Below are 21656 nucleotides of genomic sequence, written 5' to 3'. Positions count from 1 at the left end.
AGCGCTCCCGCCGGCAGGAGCTCCTGCGCCGGAGGAGGGGTGGCACGGCCCCTGGGCCGGCGAAGAGGAGCCTCCTGCGGGGTGAGGATGGTGTTTGCAACAGGCGGCCTGTCCGCCTCGTCGGGTTCGTGCCACCGTTCACAGATAGTTAATTAAACGGTTGATCAGCTTGGGCAGAGTCTCCGTAAAGATAACATCATTTTATGAATTACAGTATATTATGTAGTTGCAGAAGTAGGTCCTTATGTGAGTGGATATAAGAACAGCGTGGTGATGATGGATTAGGTGCTTGAAAAAGAGCCTGGATGAAATCACATTTCAGGGTTTGTTGTGACTGGTCTGGTCTTTATTTTGCAGCAGCCGCCAGTTGTGTGCGTGGTGGACCAGTTACAGCTCCTGTATGGCTCCCCTCCTTAGTCCAAGACTGTTGGTCCTGCGTGAGGATAATAGAGTTGTTACGATGGCCTTGGCTTACTACTGAAAGTGCAGGTGTATTAGGTTTCTGGCCAGCCAAATGCAGAAAGTGGCTCTAATAACAGTGCAAAAAATCCTGTGTGAAGCCACAAGGACAGCTTGCCCACCTTGACTCTCTGAGAATGCACTTGCCAGTGCTTTTCCTACCAATATTGCCTCTCTTTACTAGTTTGTCATCCTAGCTTTCTGACCCACCTATTTTATTTACTCATTTTTAGTGAAGAATTTTAAATTGAGGTGACAGCTGTATGATCATCCCATGAGCTGGTAAGACTCTGCAACTGCTTTTCTATATAGGTGTATGAGACTAGGCTGCCAGCTGATTCTGAAACACAAGTTCCCGACTGTAGGTAGCTGGCTAGTCTGAGGTTACTGTATGTTTATTTTTATCTGTTCTTGTTCTGAATCTCCTGAACAAGCATGTTTTCATGGTTTCCTTTGAAAGATTAACATGGTGTATTCTAAAATTGTTCTCATAAAGCTTGTCCTTCTATTCTGTCTATGTTTTTGCATTCTCAGTTTAATTGCTCTTGTTCTAGTTATGCTCACTGGCATTACTATAAACCTTCTTCCATTGGTGTTTATGCAACCTAATGTTTGCACACTCTAACTCTTCTATTCATTCCTGATTGAATGAAGGTTTAAATCTTCTCTCAAGTCTTTCCAGCCCCATACTCACTTTATTGCTCTTTGATCTCTTTTCTGCATGGTAAAACTTAATTTGTGTATTTGGTTGCATGACTTTCTTGCTAACTTATGTCTAATTTTTTTAACGTTTGTTCTCCAGAGACACTAATCTTTAGTTCTGCTGTTTGCCATGTTTTAAGCGGAAATTAATTATTTAGATTTCATCCAAGGTAGAAATTTATCTCCGAAGCTTGATATTTATTTTATGAGGTAAGTTAATTAAATTCTAGGCTTCAGGATACAATAATCTCCAGTCTGTCATTCTACCTATTTTTCCAGGTGTGCAATATTGGCCTCTGCCATTAAACAAGTAGGTAGTGGTGACTGCAGCATGTCAGTGGTTTGGCTAATCTAGTAGTGCCAGTTTATTTTCTTAGGCAAGTAGGGATGTAGTGTGGTATAGGTATGAGGAGTGTGGAATGTATCTAATCTAAACATTATTTCTAGTTTCTTCTGTTTCTGCAACACTGCGAGGCTGACATTGTCTTTTTTTTTCTTTTTTTTATTCCTTCTTTTTTTTCCCTGAACTTAAAATGCCTTAACACTTCAAATCCTTAAGTGTTTAGTTTTGTTTTCTTTTTTTATGACTTCATACTTTTGAGATTCTAAAATGAAGTTCTTGTTTTCCCCTTCAGTGAGTACAGTTGTACCCACTATATAATGTTTTAAGTGGGTAATCTTTCAATATCCTTAGCAACTTATTTCAGGATGTTGGCCTTCCAGTTTTGTAGACTGATGTTCTTAATAAAAAAATCAGGAATAGTAATAAGAGAATTCCTCAACAATGTATTTGAAATTAAACTACAGCTAAAGTTGATACGATATTTATACTGCAGTCGTCCTTTCCTGAGGCATCTGGATTTTTAGTCTGTCTGTATAGCAAAGTTTCTTCATGTGTGTATAAAAGCAAAAATTTATTTCTTCTTCTATAAAGATAATTCAGCACAGTCTTTTTTTTTTTTGTTGCATTTTTAAGTTTATAAACAAGTGTATTGGCATTATGAAATACATATGCAGTATTGCAGAATACTAGAACCTGATAGTTAAAATGCTCAAGAGCCTTAAACCTTCCCAATGGCGCTTAGGCAAACCCCTGTGCAAACAGATAAGCCTGGGCCTGAGGGTCAACAAACTCTTGCTTTGTCAGATCTGTTAAGTTAGCAAGTTGCAGAGAAGATTCACCTCTTGTTAAAAACTCTGTTTTGCTGTTTGCTGCATTCCCTTAAATGTAAATGTAAATTATGTGTAAATTGATAAATGTGTGCAGCCCCAGGCTTAAATCCTTGTCAGAGGGTCCTAGCTGGAAACCCTTTACTTGAGAACTGCAGTTAGTCTGGCTTGCAGAATAGAGCGGAGGGAAGAGTCATTAAATATTTTGCATTATATTTCAACTCAGGCTCTAGGTCTCAGTCCCAATCCTTAGCAGATGTAAGTGGGTTTGAGGAACTAAAGCTGTACCCTGAGGTCAGTCAGGGATAGGACCACCACTGACAAGCACTGTGGCTAAATGGTCAGGTACATTCCCAATTCCAGAACATTTAAAATGGGAAAGGCTTCTCTTTTTAATTTATACTGAGACAAGCGTGTCTAGCAATATCCCAGTTCTCTTCTGATTTAGGCGTTCAGCATTCTCGCAGGTCTGTAAACTGAGAAATGTAATGTCTATGTTAGAGGAAGTGAGGGAAATTGCTGGTGGACTCGACTACTGCCACATTTTTTTTCCTCCTTCCATCTAAACTGTATGGAAATGCTTTTCTTCAGCTGACTACCGAAGTCAAGCCACCCTAACTAAAGCAGCGAGGGAGCTCCTCAATAATATCTGGTTGTGGAAGATAACTCTGTTTAGTAGTCAAAGCTTGCATGTCAATTAAGTGCCAGCCACAGTGTCATGGTAGGAGCTTGGGTGGCACCACCTTCTCGCTTATCTGGCAAAATGTTAGAGCTGCAGTGGGGGCTCAGTCAGTTTATCTTCTTCAAACCCCACAAGCAACTGTTGTCAGCAGAGTTTGGCAGGCTGGAGGAAGAGGAAGGGAATGAAAGTCCTTAAACAGGCATGGCTGTTGTAGAATCAGCATCATGAAACTCTGTTTGGCAGATATGTAACAGAAGCATACAGATATTAAATGCTCTGAAGTTTTTCACAAAATTGTCTCCAAATACACTGAGATGGCATTTAATTATAGTTGATACACAATTAAATCCCAGTGCTGGTATTTTTGGTGAGTCAGCTGATTAAAAAAAAGAATTGTCATCGAATGTACATCACTTCTTAAATAAATATATTTTCTTACAATATATGGTATGTTTGCTTCTCTAAAGACTATTTATTTTAACTCTGTCCTTCAAATACTTGTTATTCTCAAAATGGAGAAACTGGAGTGACAGATCGCATCTTCTTACACACATCTCTCCCAGTGGAAGAAGTTAGTGCTCCCACCCATTCCTGTGAGCTTCCTTGCTTCTTCCTGTCAGATTCACTGGCTGAAGTGAGTCTTCTTGCAGATCTTCAACAGATCCATGAGGAAGGGAATTGAAGTCCTGCCTACCTGGAGCAGGAGGCTGCCTACCCGCAGCCTTATTTAGCTGCTGAAGCTGGGTTGTTTCAGAAACATCGACTTAAGTGTATGCTGCTCAGCTTTTACAGAGGAAAATATGGGTTCACTATAAAGGGACATTGTCTGCTGTATGGGAAAAGCTGTGTTGTTGATATGAGGGCCATTTGTTTGTAAGTAAATAAATAAAACTGGTATCTTGGACTGAAATTTAATCTTGGAAGATGGGAAAAAATAGCTGATGTTTCCTTGGGGAATTCTTACAAGGATGGATGTGAGTCTCTTTCACACAAAGTGGGGTAATGAAAACAGTTTGTTCTATAAAGTAAATAATTGAAAAAATCAGGAACAAACCTGGAAACTTTGATATCAGTGCTATATATCAGGGATGCACAACTCAGCACTGGGCTGTAACATTTCCCTTCCATCTCCCCTTCAGCATCCTCCAAATCTTCTACTGCAGTTGTCTTGGATGAGACATGACCTCGCTGCGTCTCCAGTACCCTGGTTCCTTTGGGTTAGCTGCTGTGGGGGCCATGAGCTGTATCACCCTTACTGGAATAGATGGTTATGGGATTTGCAGACCCCTAATGGTGGAGTAAGCAAGCTCAGATGATAAACTGGTGTTAAATCAGCTGAAGGTGATAGGGATTAGGGACATGCTGGGTTATGAAGTGTCTCCTCAAACTGCCCAGCCACTGAGCGAGTGGTTTGCAACCAGGGTTGTTGTGCTCTGCCTGTAGCAGGGAGGCAGCTGTTTCCCTTGCTCCTTGCTCACTTACACTGTCATGAGCAAGGGGAGGCTGGAAAAACCAATTTTACCAGCTTGGCTGAATAAGATAAAAATTGTTTCCGGATTGCATGTTGTGTTTTGTTTATATAGGGAATTGAAGATGCAGCAAATATGGCTGTTTATCACATTGTTCATTGCTCTGAATCAGAAAAGGCCCAAAAATGCTTCAAAGCTTTTGGTTTGATACTTCCACTTTATTGACCGTGCTGTATACTGTGTACTTTTTGTCTTTAAGTAGATGCTAAATGCTTGAAATTTAAAAACAGAAAATGACCTGTGTGAATAATGGCTGGCAATCCCACATGTCCTTAGCTGCAGAGTTTGGTACTCAGCCTTTGAAGACTCTCTGCACATGCTCAGGCTTGTTAGATCTTTGTTTCCAAATTTCTGAGGGCTGCTTTCAGACTGCACGTGGCTCAACCCAGAGCTGCTCAAGTGAAGGTGTTTTCCTCTTGTGGTGGCAGGCTGTGTGCCAGAGTGGAGGGTAAGAAGGTATTTCCCGTCTTGTGGTGCTTACTGTGCCAGTGCCCACCATTAGGACAGGGCAGTTGTCAATGAAGATCTATTGGGGGTTGGTCTTGGAGCTGGTAATCAAAGTGGAAGAGCCTAGAGTTGAGGGGAGACCATGGGTGCCAGGAGATATGGAATACCTATAGACTTGAAACCAGCTCTGGCATTTTTATTGTTTGTTTGTTGCTTTGGGCTTTGCTGGTACCCACTTTGTTATGTAACATCACGTCAGTCAAAATATTTGCCCAGTAAGTTGGAGGTCTTGCATTAAAAGACTTTACTCTGCAAAATGTGTTCCCAAAGGTAAGAGGTCAAACACACCCCTCTGCTTAGTGCTTTCCATTGGCTGGATTTCAATGAATTGCAAATTCAGCATGTGGATTTTTTTGATCACTTTTGAGATACTGATTCTTTTTGCACACTGTATGAGGACTCTAGACCTTAAATTTTGGCCTCTTCTCTGGTTACTAAAAGTGCTTGAAGTACACATCTACTTTATTGGCACCTAAATTGCTTGAGAAATCTTACTACTTGTAAGCATGGCTAGAAACTTAATCTGTTGTAATTATTTTAAAAGGTACATAGAACCCCTTTTAAGTGCATGATTTGAACAGAATCCTAATTATGGATTTACATTATTTACCATTTTAGTCTGGCTCTGCATACTTATTCCCCTGCTTCCCCACAACTGTTTTTTTTAGTTAGGATGTACAAATTTAAAATTCCCGTTGCTGTAAGTTCTGTTGGGAGTGTACTATAAATCTACCTCAGAAGGAGCTCAGCCTGCTGTTACTCCTGACTTTGAATTTTGCTTAATGGGTGCTTCAGCCATTGAAATATGTTTGTAACGTAAGTGGGTTTTGAGCCTTATCCTTAATTCCTGGCAATTAGTCTATCCAAGTTTCTACTTATTAAATTGAACTCTCAAATCAGCCTTTGCAAGATGAAGGCAGATACCAACACTCAAACATGTCCTGTCTTATGTGTATCTTTCCCAGCTAGAGCCTTGTACTTGTGGATTCCAAGCAACTAGCTCAAATAAAGTTAATTACTTTTGTGAGCTATTAATTTCTATAATTTTTACTTTAAAACACAATTGTGTGGTGTAAGGGCTTTTAATGTACAGGTTCTGTTGACTTTTCTTGAACGAGAACTTTTTTAAACTGAGTGTTACCAAATAGCTGAATTTGATTAAATTGCATAAAACAAACAGAACTTGTAATCTTGAGGCAAGAGCTTGTTCTTGTGTCCTTCCTCTGTGTCCTCGCTATGTTGTTTAAATAACCCCCCAAAGAGTTAATTAGGTTGTGATATAGATGGTCTAAGTGGAATTTAGTAGTAATGTTAATAAGATAACTGTTACAAAGTTTGACTGCTGTTAGCTTAGTGTTTCTCTAATAGATATCTGAGGTACAGTACTTCAGATACCTGATACTATAGTTTATAGTCTCTTATTGTTTGCCTGTTTATAGCTGAATGTGTAAAAAAACCAACCAACCAAAAAAAAAAACCCAAAAAAACCCCAGAAAAACCCCAAAACAAACAAACAGCAAGCCCTAAACTGCCACCCCCCCCAAAAACAACCAACAAAAAAACTGCACCCAAAAAAACCCCAATGTGGTTAGTACAGGGGTTATGTCTGATGGAATACTTGCAACACAGTGACTGGTTATCTTTTACCGTGTGGCTCAGTGAAGGTAAAATAGGCAACTGTGTTTCTGTTGGTTGAGTTAACACAATACCTCTCAATACCAATCTTTGAGAAGGTAGACGATAAGAGATACTAATCTGTTGCACAGCTGTCTCCAGCAATAATTACATTATGCTATTCTCTGGCACATTTAGCAGGGTTACTCCTGAATGCTATGCAAGTATTAATTTAAGCTTGATTTATTTTAGTCTGCTCATAACTTCTGTCTACTAGAAAAGGTATTTCTATATACATATACACATACATTCACATTTCTGTGTGCCAAATAAGTATGTCATTCTGGCCTGAAAAGCATAACCAAAAATTTTTCAAATGCACCAAGAGAGAAAGTAGTACCATTTTCGTTTTCTAAGTAGTTTACAAGGTAAAAAAGTTATTGCTAGAGCCCAAGGTCATTGAAAAGATAGTAGTTAATGGCAATGGAAGAAGCATCACTTCAGGTCCACTGTATGAACCAGATCTATATTTATCTCAAAGTATATTCCCTGACCTTCTGAAACCTGTTATTTCTTAGCAGTGTGCTTAGAAATGACTGTTTTTTAAAGGAGCAAAACAACTCCGAGTGTTATAATTCAGTGTTCTTTGTGTATATAATGAATGTTAAGATCATGTATTTTTGTCATTCAGCAAAGTTTCTTCCTATTATGTAATATGTCTGTGAAACTAGAGGTTACGTTTTGCCCCCAAGTACTAAAATCTTAGTCTGCTCTCCTTTGTCACTCCAATAACATTCTTCCCTACAAATTGACGGTGTTTTCTTCTTAGTCTTTTTCTACTTTCTTCTCCTTTGTAATGGCTCCTAGGTTAATTTCCAGAACTGGAGTGTAACTTCACAGTCTTGAGTTGAAAGAGGTGCCATAGAGCTTTTGCATGTGGTGGTGTTCTTCTTTGGACCTATTCCAAAGGTGTGGTATGTGACAACACTTGTTATTAAGCAGGTCTGTGTAAGTGCCGGATCAAGTGGCAATTATTTTTCAGAGCCCTCATAATAATCACCGTGAATCTATAATGATGATTGAGGCTGCGTCTATAAGCTAGTAGGTAGATGCTTTACTCAGAGCTGGTTTAGTGTGTTCAGAAGCAATGACAGGTTTCTCTATTTATTTATTTGGTTTTGTTTATTCTTCTGGGAAGTGGAACTCTGATATTCCAACAGCAGAACTGTTTTTTGTAGGGCTTCTAATTAAGCCTGACCAGTTCTTCCAGTTATGAAATATGCTTAGTGTCTGGCTGAACTTAAGTTACGTTGACCAAAACTTTTTCAGCTCCAAAAAGGAAAAAAAACTAAGAAAATATTTTGATCAAAACAGTTTTCTCTGAACAGCCCTATTCCATTGATCAAAAACTTGGACAGGGAAGTAAGAGTTTTATGACCAAAAAATTGTCTTTGTGCCATGATGAAAGCCTCCAAAAGGTTTCCTGGATTAACACTGACGTATCTGCAGATGACATTGTCCCTGACCACCTCTGTCCTTCCAGAGAGCCTGGTGTTTGCTGGACGGTTTGCTTTCTTTTGGCCTTAAGAAATCCTGCTAGTAGCTTTCTTTGGCAAAAAATGTATTCAATTAAGGAGAAAAATTAAGGCAGAATCTTTTTGTAGCTTGTTTGGGACTGCAGACGAGTTGAATAGGGGAGCTGAGAACATGGACTCAACTATCTTGATGGTAATAAATCAAATGTTTGCATATCATTAAGATGTTTTTAAGCAGTAAATTCCTTTCTGTGTTTTGTAGCTACAGAAAGCTAATGAGTCTTACACAGCACCCTGAAAGCTGATAAACGAAAGTTGTTCGGACTGTGTTTGACTAGGACAAGCCTCAGCGTTGAAGGACCCCTTAGAGAAATTATTCTACCCACATCTGGGCCACTTAACTGGTTTCCAGCTAGAAGCTTTTGCTTATTTGTGTCTTGGGTAAAGATGCAACCTTTTAAATAAGGGCTCAAGATATTTTAACGTTTAATAATTAAGACTAACTTAGAACATGGGTTTGAAAGGTCTGATCGCCTCATTATTTAGGAAGTCTGTATGTTTCTTGTATGTTGTGCATGGATTCAGGGAAAAATGAAGGTTAGTCTGCTGTTTTTCTGTGTGAGTTTTGGACTAACAGGTGTGAAAAGTTAGTGTGGTTCAACAGTAGATTTCTCTTGCTTGGGCCTAGAGTTGAAAAAGAATCCACATTCAATTGATTTGTTTTAATTTCCCTGTTTATTTATGAGATCTATTTAATTTTTGAATTCTGTGGTGTGAGCAGTGACCAGTGCGAGAATTTGCTTGAAATCTGTGAAAGAATAAAATAACTCTTAGATACTATCATAAGGAACCAATGTAAGCACAGTTAGAGCAAATAGAACAACTGACACAACATGAGAGTTGTTGAGTCATGGTGAGCTGTTGCTGAGCAGCCCTCTTAGCTTTTCTCTAAGATTTTCTTTTTTAAAACAATACTTTGCTTGGACATCATGGTGTAAATTTTAATTAGACTTTTGGTTTTGCGGTGTGGTTTGATACTTCTCTCTTCTAAAAGGCAGTAGTCTCTTGAATTTAGTAACTTCTTAATTATCATAGAGAAATAATTGCCCTTTTTAAGGAGGTATTTTGATGCAGGTAGTATTTAATGCTCTGAAGTTGGCTGTGTTGTTTCTGTACTTATCATCTAGGTTATTCTTTAAATGGTCATCTCCTTGGGAGGTGGCAAAGACACAGAATAGACAGACTAAAACAAAAAAAGCAGTATGAAATTTAGTAACAATGTGAGCTGCATCAGTGCTATAGCCATAATTACATGTTGGTTGGTGCTAACCTTATGAAGACCATATTTAGGCTAAAGTAAATTCTAGACTGGCTTATATTGAAATAGATGCTGTATCAAGGGGACAGTTACCCAAATCGCTGTAAAAAAATCTTAGTCTAAATGGGGATAAACTATGAAAGTTTGTTAAAAACTGTTTTTTCTATTCTTTAATAATGCTTTTCCAGTAATTAAATGGTCATCTCCTGCTGTTTCAGTGTAGAGATTGGTGAAAGTGTGAGAGGAGAAGATGTGTATATCATCCAGAGTGGCTGTGGAGAAATAAATGACAACTTAATGGAACTGCTCATCATGATCAATGCTTGCAAGATTGCATCATCCTCCAGAGTGACTGCCGTAATTCCATGTTTTCCATATGCCAGGCAAGATAAGAAAGACAAGGTAGGTAAGAACTGTGTAATTTCGGAAGGCTTTTTTTCAGCTTGTTCATTTCAAATTTTTGGACATGAAACATCATTTCATAAACACTTAAGCGATTTGAAAGATTTGCCTTTTTTTTTTTCATCCTTTTTTGGTAAAATGTTCAATTATGTCATCTATAGGTGAATGAAGTGAGACAAATTATTTTTTGCTTGTGTTTTGGTAATTGACATGCCTTCAGTTTGAAAAAGTAGGTACATCCTATGTGTGCGATATATTGCAGAGTACTCTGCTAGCAAATCTCACCTTATGGGACTGTTTTTCCTGCTTTTTCCAGCTTCTCTTTTTTAATTTTTTTACCTCTATATATGAAGAGAGTACACCCTTTTAGATATTTTACTTGCATGGAATTAAATCCTAAATTCAAAGTGCTGTAATGATTATGTAGGTGGGCTTTACCCTAGATGGTTAAACAGAGAGCCAAATGGAAGGAACTGATTAAATCTGCAAAGCATAACAGTAATTAATAAAAACATTATTTTATGCTGCAATGCAGATAAAAAAATGTTTTTAGATCTGTAATAATTATTTTTATTGATGCAGACCAAAAATAGGAAACCTCATAAATACTCTTCTGATCTTAATGCCCTTTTCCTGAATTTGGTCTGCCTTAACTGATGAATATACCAGTTCAGCCAAGTTGATAACACAGTAACAAACTCTCTGTGGCAAGTGAGTTTAATTTTAAAAAATACAGAACTAAACTTTCCTATCTCTACTATATATACAAAAACCCTCTGATATGTTATGTGAATGTTACTTTTACCTAAACTTACTTGAAAAGAACTAACAAGAATAAATATGAATTTGGCTTTTAAGATTGGATTGCAATAGTTGTCTTTTTGGAAAATTGCCCCCTCCGATACTTCCCATAAATGGACTGCCCCCTCCCTTTCACTTTGGGCATCGAGCAAACCATCCTGAAAGCTGTCTGTTGTTCTTTACATTCTTTTATATAAAACATAACAGGACTGAGAAGTAACGGAGAAGCTAAAAATAATAGCAGATATTACAAAATATGTAACGCTCAGCTTGTGATGTCTGAGAACAAAACTAAATACAGAAAAGTTGTTTTCTAGTATACTCATTCTTTAAGTGCAGGCTCTCTAACACCGTACTAATATTACCAAGACCCACTTGTTATACTTCCAAAAGCGGAATTCAGGAGTTAGATAGTAGCTCTCTATTCTTTGCCTACATCTTTTGGAACTTCCTTTTTGCTGTGTTTTTTATTGTATAATGCTCTCCCTTGATCAGGAGAGCTGAAATACTTCTTTTTATCAAAAGAGCTTGAAAGGGAAGCAATAAACATTTTGTTGAAAGGGAAGGAAAGCATCTCACTATGTTTTGATTTCCAAATTCATATTGGAAGATTCTGCTGGACCATCCTGTAAGTTCTTGGTGTAGGAAAAGGATGAGTATGTCCCAAGTTTTCCATGCATCTAGGTTATGCCTCGTCAAGAGTACTCAAAATCCATGTGGCAGACTTCCAAGAGACACTTAAAACCCACAGTGTAGTGGCCCAGCATGCCACGCAGGAGCATTTTGTCTTTTGGAAATGCCATCTGAAGATGGATAGCCTAGGAAAGTGATTTTGATTAACAAAGGTTTTGAGAATTGTTCCAGACTCTTCTCTGGGTGTCACTGAGTTCTCCTGCAATTCCAAGCAAACCATTTCTTTTTTCTTTTTTCTTTTTTTTTTTTTTTACCTGTTTTGCAATTGAGAAAATGTTTGCCATCTTTGGAAATTAACCTTGGTAGTTGACCTCCATGTTGCAAAATAAGTTATAATATAGCTGTCAACATTGGGCAGCTTATTGACAGGGAGATCTTTCCTCCCACTGTTGGATTGCATCACATCACTTGGTCTTTGACCCATATTGAGAGCACAAGCTTTGTACGCTGCCTGAAGTGTCAGTAAAGTGCCAGCCATTTTCTTCCTATGGTTATAGGCAGATTTTTTTTCTCTCTGGTGAAAGATACTGCTGTGGTTTGACTATGAACTGAAGCAGTATAATCTTCACTAGCTGGATGCTGTTTTCTGGTTTGAATTTAAGTTGTTGACTCTAATCCATAAAGAACTAAATAGACTGAGTCCTTGCTGCTTGAAATAACCCTGTATTCTTCATGCCTCTGTTGCAGTTATGATCACTGAGAACAATGAAAGTGCTCCTGATTTATTTATTTAAGGAAGGGGCCTTGCATTTAAAAAATCATATTCAGAACAGGACCTGTGTAATTTACTCTGAAAATTTTAGCATTAAACCTGGACTAGCTTTAAAAGAGAAACAGAGGTTTTAAAAAAAAAAAAGGCTTGTTGAGAATCGTAGAAAAGTTGGTAAATTAATTTAGATGCAATCAAGCGCTGCCACAAACTAGAATACTTCTGATACACAAGCTAGCTAATTTAAAATTAGCTCAGGTGTATCTGTGCTTTGGCTATAGTTGCATTTATGCATCCTCTAATCATGCTAACCTTCCGAGCCGTGGGCAGGACACATTTATGTAGGATGCTGCAGAGATGCCTTTGAGATAAGTTAGAAGTAGAGTGACAGGTAAGTTTGGTGTTCTACAGCTCATGTAACTTTGTTTTTTTGATTTGTAGAAGGGGTCCGTGGAGCGTTGGGTAGGTATCCTCTTTTTTTTTTTTAATCTAACGCTATGCATTTCCATTAATATGGCCTTAAAGGGTGAAACTTACTGGGTTACATTATGTATAACTGGAAACATTTTCAGTTTCACTTCTTGATTTCAGTTGTGTTTCACCTAGGCCATGACAGTAATCCTGTGGATTAATTTGCTACTAGAAAACTCCTAGCTTCTAGTTAAAAATTTATTTGGACATTCAAGATAATGGCTGTCAACTTCTGAAGCGTCAAAGCATATCTCATTTTTGAAACGATAAATTTAGGTAATACATTAGTGAACATTCAGTATCCATACACTTCACAACTGGCTTTCTTGGAAGTGAAAGTTCCAGTTATAAATCTTTGGGGTTTCTTGGGTGTTTTGTTTTTTTTTTTTTTGTTCAATATGCATGTGATGCATTTTGAGCAAGATGATGTAATAAGATGCTTAAAGGCAACAGAGCTTTAATCTTGATGGACAACTTTTACTTTCAGCTATGCGTCCTTTGCATAGTTACTCTTGTGAGGTTGTTTATATTAGCTTAGTGGATTCCCTCCTGCCCCTGGTAATTTTAAGAATTGTGAATAAATTTGTAATGCATCACAAAGGAAGTAATCATTTATATAACTTGTTATATGTAAGCGGGGAATTTGCTTAGGAACTAAAAACTCAGTGATTTTTTTTTTTTTTTACAATTTAGTTTCTGTACATAATGTAATGTTGTGTTTCACACTAATAATTCTGAAACTAATCTCAAATTGTGTCAAAGAATGGAACAATGAATACTGTGAATCTCTTTGTGTTCTTGCCTCTCTGATCAGAAGCAAACCTTACAAACTCCAAGATAGAGAAAATCTTGAGTTCACATCTACCTTTGTCATCCAAGTTTCTGAATAATGAGGCCAGGTTATCTGAGGTTCCCATGAATATACTCTTTGATTTTAAAATAATCTTCAATTTGGATCATATTGTAGCACAAAACTTATTTTCTATGCAAGCAATCAAATCTTAAATCCTTTTGAACATGTCATGTGTGTTTTCTTTTAATGCACAGTTTTGTGTAAAGGAAACTGTCAGATAGCTGCAAACTTCATTTGTCTTAATCTGCTATTAGCCCATTCTTGAGAAACAGGTATTGGTGTCTGGCTATCTTTCCTTCCAAGACCCTCTGTCCACCAACACGTAGGTAATCTGTGATGTGTGCATGTCTGCTAAAACAAGTTACCTAGTGGTAAAACCTTCAAGTTCTTCCTTCTGGGAAGGCAGCCTGCAAGGCCAGCAGCTGAAAGAAGTATCAACTGGTAACGTATACATGAGTATTCGATGCAGGAAAGTATTTTGGGTTTTTTTTGTGATGGTGATACTCATGATATTGATACATGAGACAAGCTAAGTGCTACTCACATTGAACAGAAATGGAAAAAAATAAAAGCAAATTTCAGTATGCCGGATGGAGTGGAAATGGCAAACTACGTTCTGGGAAGAATGTAATTTGCCTTTAGCAGCTAGCCTGAACTAGTTACTTATTTCTACCAGAGGGGGTGGTCCTGGTTTGCCATCTTCTTTTCCCTTCACTTCCACTCGAGCTGCCTCATCTGGCTGCTTTGGTTTCAGACAAGTCTCGGTGTGCAGTGCAAGGGAAGTGGTGGAAGTGTATAGCCTGGGAAGAAGGGAAGGGGAGCAAACCTCTGGTTTCAGCATCACCTGTTAGTCCAGCTTAGCTGTAGCATCAAACCAGATCTTTGCAAAGAGCTGATAAGAGAACATTGTGGTAGAGTCAAAAGAGTAGAAACTAAATCCTTGTTTTATTAGATATTTGAGAATTGAGAATATTTTGAAGCCCAGCTTAAAAATGTCAGTTTGTACTGCTAAGTTGAGCTGAAGTGATCAGGAATTTGAATGGCATGAACTAAAAGTTTACTACTAATAATAGAAATATCCAGAAAGCTTTGGCCAGCTTGAACCTTACAGAACTGAACTTAAATGAGGAGCAGCATAGTCCTCAGTAACCAGAAAATCATCCATGCTGAAGTGCTAATGATAGCAAACTCTTACAGAAGCTATACGCATCTGAATTGCAGAGATCTAGGGAAGTGCTGGCTGTTGCATTTATCTTCTGTGTATCTTACACAAACCAAACGGTGATGATGTTCTGTGAAACACAAAAACCAAAAGGATGGTTTTCAAAATGAAAAATTTCTGTAATGATGATGATAAACTTGATCCAGCCATAAGAAAAACTGCAGTATCTCAGTTTCTTTTCTGGAAGTATGTTGGCAATCTGCAGGTTATAACAGAAATGCTGAGTTTCCACCTAAATTAGCAAAAGTTTTGAGGAAAATACTAGTTCCTTGATATGACACAGACAGAAAAGCATCCAGGTTAAACTGACAGTGGTTCAGCTTATTTTAGGTTAGGCCCTTGAGCATTAGTGGAAGGAAAGCAGAGATACTCTGTAATTGTGTATATGGGTGGAGGGAGAGGGGGTTCCTAGGAGGCTAAATGAGACTGTTTGATAAAGAGATGTAGCAGGAGAGAATACTATGCCAGCAAAAACCAGAGTCTGACAGTGAGATGGAACCCCTGAATTGCAGTTCTGCCTTCATGCTAATGTTATTGCCAGCTATTAGCCTTATTTAAAGATTGGCAAAAAGAAAACAGAAGGTTTTGTTTAGTATTTCTGTTACAGAGAAAGCTGTCTAGGGCAACATAGCTTTTTTCAGAGCTTAAAAAAATCTGAAAAAAAACTTCGGAGTTGCTCAAAAATAAAAAGTGAGGTATCCTCCAGTCATGATTTTCCATCTTCTCTTTTTTATGTTGCTGTTTGTTCTGCGTCTTTGTCACATTTAAAAAGCTCTTGACATTGGCATTAACTTTGCTAAATAAATTTTTGCTCTTCTTTTGTTCTTTCCACTTCTTTGTTTTTTTCATCCCCACTGTCCCTTTTGGGAATTCTAGACTCCTAGTTGCATCCAACAATTAAGCCTGAATTAGCAGAAAAGAATAAATAAATAGGCTGGGGTAGAAGACCCCTGCCAACATGGATCTGTTACAAGCTTTACTGTATCATGAAGAAATGCTTGATACTAACTTTGTTTTAAAGCAGTGTTTTCAAAAGTTGGGTTCAATCTTCATTTTTGGCAATGTTTTTTAGAATAGGATAGTTGCTTGAGAGTTGGATGTTAATGTAGGGTAGTGACTTAGAGAAATGGAGATTGTCTGTCTTTCTGAAAGTTTTAAATAGAAGAATTGGAAAATTATATCCTCAATATTATCTGCTTGTTAGTTAGTCTAATTACTACAAAGCATTATTAGGCAGACTGTGCAAGCTGATTTAGATATTCCTAAAAGTTTTGCTGAGTTTCAAAACCCTAGTAGCAAGATTAGCTATTGACAGGCTAGTTTGGCTAAAGTTCTGGAGCTCTTCATATCTAGATTCCAAATATTCTAAAGGAAAAAATCAATAAAAGTAGCTAATTTCCTGACTCCTTGCATCTAGTCGAAATCTTTTTAAAATTTAAACATTTGTGCTTTATTCCTCAGAGTCGTGCTCCAATCTCTGCAAAACTTGTTGCCAACATGCTGTCAGTTGCAGGGGCTGACCACATAATCACCATGGACTTGCATGCTTCTCAGATTCAGGTAACTAGCAGTTCTTACTAACTGTGGCTAGGGGCTCTGCTGAATTAATGTGAAAGGCTAATATTAATTCTCTGTTTTTTCTCATTGTTCTGAAAGGCTATATACAGAAGTGTAATTCTCAGGGTTCAGAGAAAGTCTCACTACCTGTTTCTAATTAAATTCCCTTTTTGAAAGAGACCAGCCTTGATTTTATGGGTTGATTTTGCGGGCACTTAGAATACTTGTGCATTGGAGTCTTCAGTGGAATTTGCCAAGTCTCGTGTAAGAGCTCCCAGAACATAAAATATAGTGGTTTGGGGCAAGTTCTCTTAATCTTGGTCTGGTCAGAGATTATAGTATTGCCCTAGATAGAGTTTTGTTGTTACAGCCAAGGGGACAATATTCTCTTAAGATAAGTGGAGTTGGAGGCTGGCAACCTGCAGCAAATCACAAAACTCCTTCCTCGGACACAGAATAGACATCATTTGTCATTCTCACGTGTACCTCTTTTCAAGATACCTTGCTTTCTCTAGAAAATACCTTCTCTTCCAGTTCTGGTAATTCTGTTTAATCAGAATTTCCTGTTATGCTAGATGGCTGTCATGCAAATAAAAAGCAATTTCATTGGTGGTCTAACACAGATTTCTTGTTGTTACAACTTGCACAAAAAGAAAGATTCCATTTCTGCTGCTCAAGTAATACTAACTGGAATCTTCCCCACATTGAAATACTACTGTTCATGTCAAGCAGTTGAAATTTGTGGAAGTTGTATATTATTCACTGGATTTTTTGAGAGCTTTTCACAAGCGTGAATTTACTTGAGTGCCTGAAGGTGATCATCTTTTCTGATTTGTATATCATTTGAGAACAGCTGTTCCTTATTTCACTGTTCTTGGGTGAGATTTTTAGAGACCTTAATATTTGTCTGACTTCTGCTGCATTTGATAGTAATATCAGGGGGCAGAATTAGGCCAGTGCAAAATACTAATTAAAGTTCTACCATACATGAAAGGCAAAGGCTTGATTCTGTCCCTGTGTCTTCGTTCCAGGTAAGACATAAACGTATATTCATGAAACTCTCTTTCTCTTTTGGACTAGGGTTTCTTTGACATTCCAGTAGATAACCTGTATGCAGAACCTGCAGTGCTGCAGTGGATTAAAGAGAACATTTTGGAGTGGAGAAACTGTATCATAGTCTCACCTGATGCAGGTGGTGCAAAAAGGTACTATACAAGCCTAAAACTATTAATTTTCCATATAGTTAGTGGTTAATGAACTAGTTTTCCATATAGTTAGTGGTTAATGAACTAGTTTTTTCCTCTATTAATTGTGCAAGATACAGGGTACATCACTGATGAATCCAACTGCATTGTAAAAACAGAACAACTAGTTCTTCCAATGTTGTTCATGCTTAAAAACATCCAGGAGCTTTCTATACTCTAAAGAAAATCTTTTTCTCTCTCCCTGGATATGGCCTCATTAGCCAAATCCCTCCACAGGAGGGAAGAGATTTTTCCTGCTGCTTGCTTCTTTAGTCCAGCTGCTGCACCTCTTCCTGCTTCGCTCTGGAATTGCCTAAGTTTCCCTTCTCTGTCAAAGCATATGGCCTATCCTCACTGCTGGCATTTAGGTAAGAGCTTGCTTGAGTCGTGTTTCTTTTTTCTTTACATTGTTGCATTCCTGTAAATCTATTGACCCCAGGTTGTGCACTGTGAGCACTAGAAGAAGGGAGTGAAGTTGTTTTGAGTGGCAAAAGGTGAAAATAGAAAAGTTAGTTCACTGGAGTCTTTCTTCATTTGCAGCATGCGTTACTCATTTAGCAGACTATCTTTTATTTGGTATGTATTGAGTATAAACTAATGCAAAAGCTCAATAGCACGCTGGCTGGTGAGGTGATAAAGCATGCCATTGAGGCGAAATGCTTATTGTCAAGTTTTATTGGTCGAGCTGCTGCTACAAAACTGAATGGGAACAAAGACAAATGAAGTAAGAATCCTGTAAGCCCATAGTAATTTAAGTGTTTGGAAGGTAGTATGGGGAAAAATGTGAAAGACTGTCCTAATTTGATTTTAATTGAAGTCCTTGGGTCTGTTGTGAGTGTTCATGTTCTAATAATTAATAGGGAAATAAGACTGATTAGAACTCCATAGTTGTTCCTGTTTAGATTAATCCAGTTAAAGATGTGAAGAATATAAACCATAGAAAGCATTCTAAAACTCAGATGACTCAATCAATTAAATTTCTTTGTTCTTTCCTATCTGGATACTGTTGTTTTCACAGTTGTTTTTTGTTTGTCTTTCTGTTTGGTTGGTTTTTTTTAAACAAAATACAGCCTTTGCTTAGAACTCAAGTCAGAAGACAGCATTTTTTCCTATGCCAAATATTTGTATATTTTCAAGTTGATCGTAAGAGTTTATTTTTTGAAGACCACTTTCACTGTGTTTAACATAGACAGATAGAGTCTATCTTTGGTACCTTTCTGTTGTAATGCAAACAAGAAATTGCTGATGCAGTAGGGGAAGATGTTGTTTTCAATAAATTCACAGATTCTCCTTCATGTCCAGTAATATAATGTAAAAAAAAAAATGGTTTGGCCTTTCCATTTAAAACATGTAGACCTTCAAATAATACTTGGGTTAATGAAAAGTGAATAGAATGTGAAGAAAGTTTTCTTAAAATTTAAATCTGTAAGCATTAAAGACATTAAAAAAAAAGTTCTTGCACTCATTTAAAATATCTGAATTCTCTTTTGTTTCTTACCGTGCTTGTTTTTTTCCAGCTTATTAAATTTTGTGACTGAAATAAGGCATGCAAATTTTGTTGATATCTTAATGCCTCTGAGGTATTGAGACTTGCTATGAAATTACACTATTGTTGACAAAAAATGCCAAAACATTTGGGTTTTTTGTTTATCACCCAGTTTTGAAATACAGTAACTAACAACTCCTTCATATTTAAGTGGTAAAGAAACAAAACTATATTCTCTATTAACTCTGCGTGTTAATAACCTTGTTAACAACATTCTAAACGTATTCTAAAAAGACAGGCTACAAGGTTGCACTAGCATAGAAAAAGTATAGTATTGTTTATTCCTGTGTCTTTATACCTACCAGCTCTGGTATATTAAAGAACGTGAAAAAAGCAATTGGAAGTCTGTAACAAATTAAGTTTGTTATTGGAGGTTTGTCTGGCCACCAGAGGTCACCCTGAATAGTTTTAAAAGATCTTTGTCAAGCAGATGTATAGCTAAGGGAATTACTAATGAAGTAAGCTACTTGATTACTAGTCAAGTACTGCTAAAATTAATCACTATTAACTTACTTGTTTGGTTTTTCACTTTGGTTTGGTTTCACATTCCTCCAATGGTATTTTCAGTTGGGATGTTAAAATGCACGCTGCTGTAGGCTTAGAATTGAGGCTACCTCTACTGTAAATTATCTAGCGTGACTAGGTATTGCAGCAGCTTAATAAAAGCTTGTGAATAGCTGAAATGTTTTCAAAGCCAGGCACTTAATGACAGAAAACCAAAGTCAATTCAATAAAAAAATCGATTTCTGGAGTATAGCTTAAGACTGTCTGGTTGTATTTATTAGCAGTGAATTAAGATTGTTTCTCACCTGTCTCATTACTTGCTAAAGTTTGTGCTGCGGTAATTTGAAAGCCGGGAAACACAAAAACTGTGTTTTATGACAAATAGACATGTATGGCTCTGTTCTTTCTTTTAAAATAATTCTCTAAATCTGGTGTATTTCTTTCTGTAACTTAGGGTTACTTCAATTGCTGACAGACTGAATGTGGAATTTGCTCTCATTCATAAGGAAAGAAAGAAAGCAAATGAGGTGGACAGAATGGTCTTGGTTGGTGACGTGAAAGACAGAGTAGCAATTCTTGTCGATGATATGGCTGACACATGTGGCACAATATGTCATGCAGCAGACAAGTAAGTATTATTGACTGGCTCACTGTCTTGCTGTACTGTAACCTGCAGATAGCCAATGAATGCAGTTGCTGTGTCCTGCATGCTTATAACCCAAGCTGACCTCTGTAGCATGAAAGCACTCTGATCCTTGAGTCTGTAGGTCACCGTCCTATGAACAAGCTGTGTCCTTCTTTAGAATGCGGAATTGAGAAAATATTTACAGAAACATATTATCTGTATTTAGAAAGAGGACAGAGTAAATAAAAAGTCATGTAACTTGGAAGGGACTTGGGCCATCTAATGCATTTTTCAGTTCCAAGGCAGAAATGACAGATAGAAAATCATTCTCTTAAACCTCATCATGGAGCCTTTCCACACTCCATAGGCACTCTTTCACAAAGCTTTACTAAATTTAACATTAGAAAGTATTTTCTTCCCAGTGTTCAATGCATGTTTAATATTAATCTTTAAGGTACATCTTCAGTATAAAGCTACTTGTCCTTTTCATCTGGGGAGATGAGAATAAGTTTTCCTGTCTTTTTTCTGGAAGTTAGTTAAAGAGTGTTCTCATTCCGCTCTAGACTAAGTAACTTCAGGTTGTTAGTCTTTCCACATGGTTTCTAGACTTCTGCTCTGTTGTTGATGCCCTCTGGATTCTTTCCAGTTGGTCCACTTCTTGAAGTGGAGCATGTGACTGTAGACCCGCTATCTTAACCGAGGCCCTAGCAGTGCTAAGTAGAAAGGATTACTTTATGGTTTTCCAGCTGGCTTTATGCTAGTATATTTCAGGGTAGTTGTAGGGTTTTTTTCCACAGAAGTTGGCATTATTGACTACACTGAACTTTGGTAATGTCTGCAGCCTTTAAAAAAATTGCTGATTCCTGAAATGATTAATTCTTCCTGTTGCTGTAGCTTCACAACTCAATATGCATAGCAGTAACTCTAGCTTCAAAATGATCTTGACAAATTGGAGAAATGGACTGAAATTCATTAAGAACAAATGTGAGGTATTACAGTTGAACAATACTAGACTAAAGTGCTCCTGCCCATCCACTTATATCCAAATATGCATTACCAACGTTGGTTTGGGAGGTCAAGGGCTGCAATCTAAACTTGGCCAGAGTCCTGAGGTTTTAAATCTTCCATTCAAAGATCTTGTATTTTGATATTGTTTATAGCAAAGCCCACCCCCATATGATTGTAAACAGTGCACATTGGAAGTGGGAAGGAACTGCTGAGGAGCAAGATACAGAAATGTTTTAAATTGATGTTGCTGAACATTTAGTGTAGCATTGCTACTCTTGAATGTAACCCTTTCTAAAGCTAGTATGTCTCAGTTGAGAGCATTTTGAATTTATATTCCTGTCCAATATATTTGTAGACATTATGAGTGTATCAAATAGTCTTGCATCCAAAACAGGACCATGTGGTACTTCCTTCCTGACTCTATTTGAATCATAGAATCATTTAGGTTGGAAAGGACTTTTAAGATCATTGAATCCAACCTAACACTGCCAAGTCTGCCACTAAA

The 21656-nt window shown here is 37.5% G+C and overlaps 1 protein-coding gene across 1 annotated transcript; it reads left to right on the top strand.

Moving 5' to 3' along the window:
- Positions 1-9737: 9737 nt before the first annotated feature.
- Positions 9738-20150, top strand: PRPS2 (phosphoribosyl pyrophosphate synthetase 2). Its single transcript, XM_009578539.1, has 5 exons — positions 9738-9918; positions 12563-12583; positions 16129-16227; positions 17305-17429; positions 19973-20150. The coding sequence occupies exons 1-5, from the start codon at positions 9814-9816 to the stop codon at positions 20148-20150; spliced, it is 528 nt and encodes a 175-aa protein (XP_009576834.1). The 5' UTR covers positions 9738-9813.
- Positions 20151-21656: the final 1506 nt, after the last annotated feature.

This window comes from Fulmarus glacialis, unplaced genomic scaffold, assembly GCF_000690835.1.
Source record: "Fulmarus glacialis isolate BGI_N327 unplaced genomic scaffold, ASM69083v1 scaffold41235, whole genome shotgun sequence".
Classification (NCBI taxonomy): Eukaryota; Metazoa; Chordata; class Aves; order Procellariiformes; family Procellariidae; genus Fulmarus; species Fulmarus glacialis.
The sequence above is the reverse complement of the archived record's forward strand: the minus strand, read 5'-3'. Positions and strand labels throughout refer to the sequence as shown.